The sequence below is a fragment of the Alexandromys fortis genome, unplaced genomic scaffold (assembly GCF_014885135.2).
Source record: "Alexandromys fortis isolate MF-2015 unplaced genomic scaffold, M_Fortis_MF-2015_v1.1 scaffold_8_9099976_23576923, whole genome shotgun sequence".
NCBI lineage: Eukaryota > Metazoa > Chordata > Mammalia > Rodentia > Cricetidae > Alexandromys > Alexandromys fortis.
The window spans coordinates 322,578-335,297 of record NW_026067899.1 but is presented as its reverse complement, the minus strand read 5'-3'; the positions used below and the strand labels follow the sequence as shown (position 1 = coordinate 335,297).

The 12,720-nt window shown below is 41.5% G+C and overlaps 1 protein-coding gene across 2 annotated transcripts in view; it reads right to left on the bottom strand.

The window, feature by feature from the left end:
* The window catches only part of Gpr155 (G protein-coupled receptor 155), a 40,686-nt gene that overhangs the window by 11,152 nt on the left and 16,814 nt on the right, over positions 1 to 12,720 (bottom strand). For both annotated transcript variants that reach the window (XM_050121492.1, XM_050121499.1), the window contains exons 7-13: positions 11,390 to 11,473; positions 10,535 to 10,652; positions 6,886 to 6,970; positions 6,704 to 6,794; positions 5,260 to 5,470; positions 1,109 to 1,213; positions 230 to 366 (exon numbers count right to left, since the gene is read on the bottom strand). In XM_050121492.1, coding sequence (XP_049977449.1) covers positions 230 to 366; positions 1,109 to 1,213; positions 5,260 to 5,470; positions 6,704 to 6,794; positions 6,886 to 6,970; positions 10,535 to 10,652; positions 11,390 to 11,473 — 831 coding nt within the window. The remainder of the gene's footprint in view (positions 1 to 229; positions 367 to 1,108; positions 1,214 to 5,259; positions 5,471 to 6,703; positions 6,795 to 6,885; positions 6,971 to 10,534; positions 10,653 to 11,389; positions 11,474 to 12,720) is intronic.

The window sequence follows — 12,720 nt, the reverse complement described above, 5'->3', positions numbered from 1 at the left end:
TGACAAACTCCAGGTTCAAGAGCACAAAAGTCTATACAGAGAACAGACCCGTTGGGGTGATTGGGCAACAGAGCGAGCGACTCATTCCTTGTCCCTCATCCTCGTGCCTCAAACATGGAGCTAAATGTTAAAATTCAGAGACCTCGCCACCATACTTCTGCAAAGTAGCAATGAGAGAAGGCAAATATTTAAAGAAACAAGCCCAGCTAGAAGCAGAAGAAGGCCTTACAGCAAACAGGCCGATGATGAGAAGCAAACATAACAGGACGTGGCGAGTCAGTTGTGGGTCTCCAGTTTGCAGGTACTGCTCCTCCTCCTGGGCTAGGATGCAGCTCTGGGAGTCACAGCGACTCACACAGTGGTCCGCTGCAAAACAGCACAGGTGTAATTATTTCATGGTGGCGTCCCAAGAGGGGCAGCACAGAAGCACGCTCCGTTAAGACACGGGATCTAACTGTCAGCGACCCTGGAGAAGGCCCTCACGTTATGTTGGAGAGTCTGAGGATGCAGAAACAGCGTGTGGCAGTTCCTACCACACACTTAACAAGGGTTTCCGTCTACAAAATTTATGTTATATAATAAATAATGACATAATTTAGACATACTTCATATAGTTTACCTATACTTTTAAAGGCTGAACGAATAAAGTTTTATCTGTGCTAAAGCCACAAAGACTCTATTGTGTCCTAGTCTGGACAAACCATGAAATAAATGTACTATTACCTCTTACATTTCAGGAAAGAGCTCAACTAATTAATTAGTCCTGATTCTAGAGAACAAAGCTAGGGGGAACAGTCTCAGCTTTTAAAAGAAAAAAAAAAGGCCAAAGTTCAATGTTTCATGGATTTCCCACTTCAATTAACCTTTGTTTTTTATTTTGAAAAGTATTCAGGATTGAACCTAGCGTTTCATGATGTTGGGCAAGTACCACCGAGCTATACCCTCAGGCGTGTGGGTTAAATTTATTGGGAAATCTATTTTAATACTATCTTTAAGAATTTTATTTTTTAAACGAGTGTTCTATTTCTATCATCATGATCTTATTATCACTTTCTCCCGTCTTATTGGAAACATATTCTCAAGCCATGTAGAGTCCCAGGGCACTTACTTTTCTCGAAGGAAGAAGGCATAGGCCCACTGGCACTTGTGTCTGTTACTGGCTCTATTGATGGGCAACGTAAGTCTCCATTTCCCAAGGAGCAAGAGCAGCAACCTAGACAGAGGAAACAGTCTCTGAAGGTAGAGCCCAATCACAGAAGAAACGCACAAGTTTAAAAGATGCCAACAATCCCCGAGCCACTCAAGATGTCTCCGTGAAAACGTTTTCTGTTCGGGCCCGTATCTACGTGTGCCTATACAGCGCTGAGCAGTAAACGGGGTCAGACAAGTGATCAGCTCCCTTAGAGTCCCCTCACTCGATGAGACAGGGAGAAATGTGGCCTACGTGAGCCCGCCTGCCTGTGACTTGGACTTGCTAGTTGCCTGCCCCAGCTATTGGACAACAGGCATCCCCTTCTTCCCGGAAGCCCCGTTTGGACACGGCTATAGAATCCTCTTCTAGGCTCATCTCAGCAGTCCCTTCTTCCAAGCCCTTCTATCTCACAAGTCTGGAAGATTCGGCTGAAGCAGCTCTACCTTTTTCTTTACAAGCACACATGGCTGAGCCTCCAGCTGGTTTATAGGCAGGATGCTCTACCCAAGCCACAGTGAGCCATGCTGCATAGCTGTAATTTTCCTCTGTGCTGTTTATTTATATATTTGTTTATTTAAATGTTTATTTCCTCGGGTAACTGCACACAGTGACCTTTAAATATTTTTTACAGTTATATAGGCATGGGACTTCCTGATATGGATTGCAAAATGAATAGAAGAATAACTTCAGTGATAAACTATTAAAATGTACACGCTAGGATATGAGTAATACTTAGACTTGACCTCTCCTTGATAATGTTCTTAAGTTCTTAGGTGATATTCTTAAAAATGAAAGGATTTCAAAGTACAAAAGCTATTATCTATAAGCCATTACAAATGTCTTTTTAATTTTAAGATAATAATGCCACCTCAAGGTTAAAAACAGAACCACAGAATAACAGAAAATAAATTATCTTGTCTAGTTCTCTTCAGAAATATGAAAATTTAAATAATAAAATTACATAAAAAAGACATAAAAATTAAGGAACCATGTGAGGCCAGAACATTCAAATAACATAGCTCCTGGGAATGAGCACCTGCATGCACACAGATGTGCATATAAATAAGCAATTATGGCCTCTGGGAAAAATTACTTGGCAGTTTCTTCCTCAAACATAAGGGTTCATCAGTGGCTGTTAGCTTTCTCTTTATTAGACTAACATTTTTTATTAAACAAACTGTTTTTATTTATTTTCAAGATTTATTTATTTATTTGGTGTTTCGAGACAGGGTTTCTCTGTAGCTTTGGTGCCTGTCCTGGAACTAGCTCTTGTAGACCAGGCTGGCATCCAACACAGAGATCCGCCTGCCTCTGCCTCCAGAGTGCTGGGATTAAAAACATGCACCACAACCGCCTGGCTGGTTTATTTATTTTTAAGATTTATATGTTTCTGTTTTGTGTACACGAGTGTTTTACCTACATGTTTGTATGTGCACCATGTGTGTGCCTGGTGCTCAAGGGGGCATCTGATCCCCTGGACCTGGAATGTGAGCCACAATGTGGGCACTGGGAACTGAATCTAGGCCCACTGCGAGAGTAATAAGTGTTCTTAACTACGGAGCCATCTCTCCAGCCATATTAGCTGAACTCTTGACCACATAATAAAATGTGATCCGAATTTCACAGTATTTATAACACAAAAGTCCTAGACCTCTAACAAATGTGCAACAAGGGTCAAAGGAAGAGTAACTATGTTGAATTACCAAACTAGAGAAGAGGCCAGGATGGCGTCTGAGGTGCTATGTACTTTCACTTCTAGTAAAGCAGAAGAACGCAGGATTTAGGAGAGAAATGTAACCAGACCTTTTTCCTTAGCAACATGTGTAAACAGGTACTTAAGTAAGTACTTGACTCAAGCACTCTCTGTGATAGTATCAGAGAATCATGACACTCATCCAATTATATTCCATATAAAAATAATATTACTAAGTATGTATGGTAAGTCTGATACCTCACTAGGAACTAAGGCTAAAAGACAAATCAGAAATAGTATTTACAGGCTTCTGGGCCAAATGAACAACAGCAGTTATCAAAAAGCCAGATGAGGGAGGAGGCTGTGGATACAGCGCAAGGGGAGAGCTCTCCCCGAGTGTTCACGAGGCCCTGGGTTCAATCTCAGCCCCACAAAAACAAAACAGAACAAAACAAAAAAACTGCAATAAAATTAGGGTTGTAAAAAAAGGAGACAAAAGCATAAACACTTCGGGTTTCTTGTGGACAAAGCAGAGAGCTGTCCTGTTGATAACATTGATTCAAACTAGCTTTCTTGCTGTGGATGCTATCAAGAGGGATTAAAGCCTATGGCTCAGTTTTTTGCTGTTTCTAAGAGTCAGGTGAAAGGTGAATGCGGAAGTCTCCCAAGGGTCTCATGTCCCTTGCTCAGTGCTTCCTAGAGATGCTACCCTATAGCAGCCATTTAAACATTCAAGGAGGAAGACACAGCAGGCTGCCTGTCGGTGGTGATCTCCCAGGGCTGCCACAGAGCAGACTGGTTTAAAGTATAACTGCAGAGTACACAGACATGAGGAAGGGAGGAGGGCAGGTGGGATCTGAGACCTACCCTGGGCTTGTGGAAAGCAGAATCTAATATTTTAGCAAAGGCGTCACTGAGCTTCAATTTTAAAAGGAACGTGGTCAAGAAACTTGAAAGAATAAAATTCAGATGATGTCATCACAAATTGTCAGCGAGCCCAGGTTGAAGGGCTTGGCAGCCAAAGCAGAAGAGAGGTGGGATGGTATGCATGCCAGTCTGGGGCAAGGCACCGAGAGTCTGGTAGTGTAGACAGGAAGAGGCGGAAGGACGGGGTGAAGCAGGAACCATCCAGCATTAGAGGGACTTGAGAGTCTTGGCCTGTACTGCAGCAGAAGCCTGATGCAGTCAAAGCTTTCTGGGGAGAGTTAGTTGAACCATTTCACAGAAGCTCGACCGGATGCTGAGGTGATTGGAAGCTGATGACCTACAAACTGTAAGATGAAATAACCAAGCATTTTTCATAAAAGCCGCTTAGGCTCTGTGGCAGTGATTCAGCCCTGCCATTCCAGTATGAACACAGCCACTGACGACACGTATGTGAATGTTGTAGCTGTGATCCACAACACTGTGCATGGGAAATTTAAGTTTCATAGAACTTTAAAATCTTTTTTTTAAAAAAACTACTTAACTTCAATCTTCTAAAAATGTAAAAAAAAAAAAAAGATCTGAACTGAGAAACTGTACAAAAATCAGGTGTTAAGTCTGACTTGACTTGTGGGCTATAGTTTGTAGACGGATAAGTTCTATGATTTAACCTTAAACTCAGTTAGGTCTCTCCTTAAAATTTATCTTACTGATGGCCCTTGCCCGATGAAATGCTGCCAAAGCAGGAAATACATGTGTTTAGTTTCCGAGGATAGACCTTCCTTCCCTTTGGCTTCTTCCAAAATTCTCAGGTCAAAGCTGGGGACGTGCAGAGTGTGTGCGAGGTTCTGGGTTCAATCTCCAGCACTGAAAACTGGCAGAGTGGCTCAGGAGGCTGAGGCAGGAGGACCAACAGTATGAAGCCAGCCTTGGATACAGAGTAAGACCCTGTATCAAAACAGCCAACTGACCAGCTTCTCTCGGAAGTCTCAGAAGTCAGCAAAACATTAACCTCAGATGGATGGATGAAGTGCTTAGGAGAATGAAGTTCTAACGAGTTAACCAAGTTGTTCGATCGACAAATTCCTATAGTATTCAGAGTGACGTAGTGAATTTACATTGAACCAAAGCATCCAGAATAATGTGACAGTTTTTGCTTGTTTGTTTGTTTTAAAGTATATGCAGGGAGGCTGGACAGTGGAGGCGCAGTCCTTTAATCCCAGCATTCAGGAGGCAGAGGCAGGCAGATCTCTGTGAGTTCGAGGACAGCCTGGTCTACAAAGCGAGTTCCAGGACAGCACAGGGCTATAGTGAAACCCTGTCTTGAAAAATCAAAAATAAAATCTCTCTCTCTCTCTCTCTCTCTCTCTCTCTCTCTCTCTCTCTCTCTCTCTCTCACACACACACACACACACACACACACACACACACACACACACACACGTCTTACTTGTTTCTGGGAGAGAAGCTGGGAAGAGTTCTGGCTCATTTGTTGGTGCTGGGCTCTCCTCAAACGCAGTGCTTCCAGGCTCTGCTGGCTTGTGGTCCTGAGATTGGCCGAAACCTTCATAGTGACCAGCTTGGGTGGTACGGTTCATGCACATGAGTGACACACCAGCTATCAGAATGCTGCAGAACAGGGTGACCGCTGTGGTGATCATCTGCCAGATATCAGGAGAGATGGCTCAGCGGTTAAGAGCACTGACTGTTCTTCCAGAGGACCTGGGTTCAATTCCCAGCACCCACATGGCTCATACCTGCCTGTAATTAGTTCCAGGAGATCTGACATACTCACACAGACATATATGCAGGCAAAACACCAATGTATATAAAAATAAGTCATTTTTAAAAAATTTAAAGACCACTTTCTTGATAGCATATATGTCTGTATAGCTTTAAACATTGCAGAACAATGTTTCTTCAAAATGAGTAGGCGTACTGATTTATTTGTAAAGAAATCGTGGTTTGTCTTTAATCATACAAGTTTCTTGTATGTTTCATGTACAGCAAGTGGTTAGCAATAGTCACTGGTTTCCTTAAGTTAACAGACCCTTTACTCTAAATGGTGCATGTAGTTAAGCCATCCTTCAGCAAATGGAGACTTTCTTACAGTAATGATTATAAAAATTATAGCTGATATTTATGAGCACCAACTGGATGTATTTGTACAAGCCCTTTTATATATAATCTTGTTTATTTTCATAAAACTGAATTAAGTTCAAAATTACAAAACAAAAGGTAAAAATTTAAAAATCTTTGGTGAAAGTGGATCCTACCCCTGAATAATCCAGCAAGTCCCACAGGATATAGCTGGACTTGTATAGCTTTGCAAGTCCACTTTGCTTTGATATATTTTATTCTGGAATTTGTATTTCTCATAAGAGTAACATTTGACATTTACTATTACTGCTAAGTTGTTTACTTTTTTCCCTTCAGTAGAGGAAACACAGTTTATGAATATATCTTCAATAAAATCAATTAAGGGGGCCGGAGAGATCACTTTCTGCTCCTACAGAGGTCCTGACTTGGTTGGATTCCTAGATCCCACAGGCCAGCTCAGAACAGTCTGTAACTCTAGTTCCAGGGATCCAACTCCCTCTGCTGGCCCCCACAGATCTGCAAACACATTGTATGTCTGTACCTTCAGGCAAAACACTCATACACAAAATAAAAATAAATAAATCTTTAAAAAAGCAAAATAAAAATTAATTTATAAGTATTTAAAAAATCTTCAGCTAAAAACATTCGTATTGTGTGGTGCCATAAGGTGTTAAAATCACCAAAATTGTATACAGTAAATGAAAATATATTTAAATTTAACTTTAGTATAAGAATATCAAGGTACATCAACTAACAAGACATTCTCAAGAAGGGAACTGCCAATAACTTCCCACCTGCTCTTTTCCATAAAAGAAGGCGGAATCAATGCTGTCTCCATTGTGTTTCCCAGTTATCAGAAGCACACCCACAAGGAGGGCAGGGATTCTGCAGCAAATGCCATCAAGAAAGAAAGCGTCAGTGACCAGCAGTAGCTGTGTGTGAAAACCCCGCAAGCCAACAGGAAAAGGCCACTCACCCCCAGCCGGATATTATGATGAGTCCCACAGGGATCTGCATGCTCTCCCGCTTTTTTAAAAGAAACAAAGAAATCGCTAGAAGGCCTAGAAACAAGGAACGGGGTTCATAAAAGAGTTGGTTACTCTTGACATCGGACAGGAGTTGCAGCACTTTCTCAAACACCAGCTTGTTTTGGTATCCTAGTGGTCCAGGTTTCGTTTTTGCTTTGTGACTTTGTTTGGCTGGTTTTTCCATATCAGGATCCTGATCCCTGTCCTCCGCTTCCCAAATCCTGGGGTTACATGTGTGCACCACCTTGCTAGTTGTTTTTTTTTTTTTTTTTTTAATAGTTGTCTGGCTTTAGCTCCAAATTTTCCTCCTTATAAACAATTGTTATTTGAAACAATTTTTCTAAATTAAAAATCACTTTGTTTTCCTTCCTAGAATCATTTGTTTATTCAAATCTTATTTTCCTGGAGGATTTCTTTTCAAAAGCCATAGTGGGTTTTTTATTAATTTTTATTTATTTATTTCATTTATGTGATTAGAATTAAGTAGAGATGGAAAAGTTAACTGCATATAGAACGTTTCTGAGACTGACTCCATTTTGTTGGTGCTAAGAAGCATATATATTTCTCAGGTTAGCTTTGGAAAATGCCCCAAAATGTAGAGCTCACACCTCATAGAAAACTGACCCAAACGTAACACAAATGCAGTACAAACCTTATACAGACGTAAATATTTCAAGAGTTTTGTTGTTATTTGTGTTTGGTTTGTCTTTGAGATTGGGTTGCTACATAGCCCAGCTGTCCTTAAACCTCAATCCTCCTGCCTCAGCCTTCTGATTGCTGGAATGAGACAGGTGCCATGACACCCAGCTTGTTTTCAAGTTCTTGAGCCTTTCCTTATGCCTGACGCTGTTACTTACACCTGTGGCACTTAATGAACTCCACAGGGCTACAGGCTCTAAGTACTGCAGGTGGGAGGAACCTCTATTTCAGATTAACACTAGAGTTCCATAGGTATGGAAGAAACAAGGGCCGGGGACAGAGTGGTGGAGAGACCCAGCCTTCTGAGGAGCATGAGGAGAAGTCCTGACACTGTTCTGGGGTTCCTGCAATGTATTTTTAGGACCTGGACATAATATAAGGAATTTCCAGTCTCTTGGGCATATTTTCGATGATAATCACTGTGTCCACCTTATAATTAAGTGGAACTTAGGTTTCAGTTTATATAGTAAGTTTGGGCCAAGGGAAGGCCACATAATGTTACAGCTTACTGCCAAATGAAGACTCCACAGGGGCCTGAAGAAAGAAAGCAATGAGATAAGCAGATCGTAACCCTGTGTGTGAGCAACTGAAGATGACCTAAGAGGACAGGGCGTGGAGTCCAGTTTCCACTGCAAGCTGTGAGCTACGTGAGCAAACTAAGATCCTTTCCTATAATTAACGCTTTCAGTCAGAACGGACACAAACGGACACGGAAAATTAACACTTTAAACTAGAATTAACATAAACAGATAGTGAGTCCTTGAGAAAGGTTTGGCACTCTGAAATTCTTATTCCCCTCACTCTGAAATTCTGATTCCCCTTGCTCCGGGAAGAGCCAGAGCGGTGAGGCAAGAGCTGGGACTATCTGCTTACGCTGATTCCGCTCTTGCTTTCACAATTTGCAAAGTGAAACCAGCAAAAAGGGCAGAGAAATGGACGATTTACACCATCAATGTACATTTGAAATTGTTTGATTAGCACGTGAAGCTTGGGGCTTCCCTGGTATTGGACTTAGCGGACGTGTTAAAAAGAAACTGATTTTAAAGGAAAAGCAAAGCAAGTAGTTGTGAAACAGGACAGACATGGTGAAGGCGGTTTGTAAACCAACCTGAAAATGACCAAACATGAGATCGTAAAATACACCAAATGGATCTGTAATTTTGTCTTTTGGGTTGAAAGCCTAGCGTTTGGCAACTGAACCATAAATTCGTGCTATATTTGTAATAATATTTGTAATAAGCTGATGATCACAGGGCACCTTTATTGTACAGGGAATTCCTAAGTTCTTTAGATAGGTCTCAGCATACATGTTTGATGGTTTTGGAGATGGTCCGGGCTTTCTGACAGACTGGTCTGTTTGCTACTCTTTACTCCCATTGCAAATCCTATCTTGAACTTAGGTACCAGACATCAGTTTGGGCCACCTATATTTGGGATTACAGTCTCTTGGTCCTTTTAGTTTGACATCTCATGACAGTGCTCAGGCTATGACAGGCAGGTATACTTGCCTCACATAAGCACAACTAATCTCGTGTTTGTGAATCTGTCACTCTGCCGTTCCTCTCCACATTGCTGCTTCACTTCAAAAGGCTGTGGACTCAGGTGGGACCAGCTTTTGATCCTTAGAGCATGAAATCAAAGGCCTTCCCACCATGGCCTCTTCCTGGCCCTTACTTGTTAACCACTGTACAATCTCCCTTCTGGAATCATTTTACAATTTCAGATTGTGGTATGAACACAAAAACAAGCAAACCAGACAGTATTTTTCACAAACAGAATGTCTGCTTCTGAACGAATGGTACATTTCAAATTGGCAATGTTCGGTTAAACCTTTTGTCTTAGTTTTCGGCGTCAATTAAAAGAGTATTCTTTATCATCGGGTCCTCTACTAGAATTATCTTATTTTATCTATTTTATCTATATGGGTGTTTTGCTTGCACGTGTGTCTATGCACTACAGGCATGACTGGTGCCTAAGGAGGCCAGGAGAGGAGTCTGGATTCCCTGGAACTAGAGCTACAGACGGTTGTGAGCCTCCATGTGGGTGCTGGGAATCGAACCTAGGTCAGAGCTCTTAGCCACTGTAAGTCATCTCTGCAGCCTCTCCACATCTGCTTACCCACTTTTCTTGTTCTCCTACTGCTTCTTTCCCCCTCTATTAATAATAAATGATGAATAGATTCCCATTTCTTGGATGTCTGCTGTGTACCAGATGTAAACGCCTATACTGCGTTTCGTCCTCAGAATGTCTGTGTAATGTGCTGCAAGCCAGCTTTAGAAGACCTGGGAGCTTGAGACGTGGCTCAGAGGTTAAGAGCACTGACTATTTTTCCAGAGGACACAGGTTCAATTCCCAGCACCTACATGGCAGCTCACTACTGTCTGTAACTCCAGTTCCAGGGGTTCTGACACCCTCAGAGCCATACATGCAGGCAAAACACCAATGAACATAAAACAAACAAACAAACAAAAAAACCCAAAGGACCCAAAACTAGTTAATTTGTATGAGGCAAAACAGTTGGCAGTTCAATAGGATCCCAGAGGTGAGCTCTGGGACACATCTAACCTCTGTCCTTTTCTACCAGGTATCTCCAAAGGGGTTCTACGTTGACACTGGCCTAGAGCCAATGACCCCCAATGAAAAGGACCACGTGACTGAGGAGGGCTTTGAGCCTGGCAGAAACAGAGTACTCAGCAGATAACTCAGCTTGACAGTCGTGCGTGCGTGCGTGCGTGCATGCATGCGTGTGGTGTGTGTGTGTGCGTGCGTGTGTGTAAAACAAACTGAGTAAACACCCTGACCTGTGCTAACACACTTCAAATGCATCAGTAGATGCTGAGGTCTTTTAGAGGGAGAGGAGGGGGCAGACTTTAGCAGTCCTTTCGCGAGCCAACTTACCTGTCCACAGATAGGTGCTGTACAGGGAGCTGTACAATAGAACAAACACCAAAATTTGTCCAACAAAATTTTTTTCTTTAACAAAATTCCATATCATCATTCCAGCACAAACAATAGACTAAAGAAAAAATTATTAAGAGATTCTGTAAGTAGCTAAAAGTAAATTGTATGATTCACTATAACAGAAAACTATGAATCTAACCATACCCGCCGAAGCTTTATTCCCAGAAAATAATCTCCCATCCAAAACTGCCACTGACCATAACTTTTATATACTGGCTTTACTAAGATTTCAAGCTTTATTATTAAAAACTTCTTTTCCATAAGCCTTGAACAATGTACATATTAAAAGAAAATAACAACCATATAATTCTAGCCTTATTTAGTAATGATTTACATAGAAAATGTAAAACTTCTTCCCGTTATGACCACATGCCAGGACCTAACTGTAACGTCAGGTCTCCTTTTGTTATTGGTTTACTCTTTAGGGTGGGAGTCTTACTCTGTGACATAAGCTGCTTTTGAACTCCCAGCTGCCCTCCTGCTTCAGCCTGCTACGTGCTCAGAACTGCAAGTATGACTCACACCTGGGTGAGAGGTCAGCGTTTAATGGCTCAGTTGTTTGTAATTGAAAATGCAAAGTTATCACTAATTGCCATTATCAATCTTAAAGCTTAAGACCTACTGCAGCATTTAATCCATCAAGCATAAAGTAGCTGGAATTAAGGTATAATTGATATCACTGCTAATAATTCTGACTCTGTAACTGAATACAAAGCCTAGCGAAGAATTTTCTCTCCTGCAGCGCAGGAATCGTGGGGAAAGCCCTGCTTCCGTATCCACAGGTATACTAACCTGAGCAATGAGCAAATTGGTGGTGAGCATATGTGGAAGCTGCTTGTATTTCTTACTCAGGAGAAGAATAGCCAGGGACCAGATCTTGAAGATAAAAGGTCAAGTTATTTTCGTTTCTCAGTCTTTATGATTACTTACTAAATAGCATATTAGAAGTCTTTTTTTATTGTGGGGCTGGATTGAACTCAGGGCCCCATGTGTACTAGACAAGCATTCAGTCACTGAGCTGCATCCTAGCTCCTGGTTCTTTGAGACAGGATCTTACTATAGAACTCAGGCTTACCTTGAACTCCAGATCCTCCTGTCTGAGCCTCCCAAGGTTTAGGATAATGGGTGTGTGTCCCTACATCTGAACCCCATGAATAGTATTTTTAGAGAATTCTCCTTATCGGCATTCCAGAAGAAATTTTAAAGTTTCATTGAAACTGCAAGTTATTAATATAAATTACTATATCCAAGGTGAAATAAAGCATAGGGAGACCCATGGTTAACAAATTAGTTCTTTAAGAGCTGTGGTTTGACCAGGGCCACATTCTAAGTACACCTACCTTCAGTGGCTGGGGTAGGACACAATGTCACAGTCAATTGGTTAGGGAAAGAGCTTTGCTATTTTTTTTTCTTTTCTGATTTTTATGGCACTAGCTTCTGAGGAGTCTACATTCCAGATAGTCTTATTTCAAACAACACATACCTCCTGCACCAAGATTAATCTTGTATTCCTAGTATTTACAAGGATTGGGTTTCTCCTCTTCCTCTTCCTTCTTTTCTGGCTAGTACTGGGATTGAACCCAGGGCCTCAGGCATGCTGCAGCTAGGCTACAGCCCAGCCCCAGGACTGAGTTTCTATTCCACCTTCAACTGCACAGGAAAGTATGCTGCTTAGTTTTCTTCTTGTCCCTAATTGCCAATAGACGTTGATACCTTCTGTCTCCCCAAACTACCTTCTTATCAAGGAACATAGATTTTTTTTTTTTTTTAAAGAGTATGTGATGGGCTGGGCAGTGGAGGTACACACATTTAATCCCAGCACTTGGGAAGCAGAGGCAGATGGATCTCTGTGAGTTCCAGGCCAGTATGGTCTACAAAGAGAGTTCAAGGACAGCCAAGATTACACACAGAGAAACCCTGTCTCAAAAATTAAAAAAAAGAGGACGTGATAGATATGGGATTTCCTAAATATCACATTAATCATGTATTTATTTATTGTTAATATACATATCCATTCTCATATCCATTCCTTTTAAGAATAAACATTGTCTTTTTCCAATCCAGAATTCTGACTGAATTAAGCAGGCATTCTGACTTATATGACACTCTAGTTGTTAAAGCTC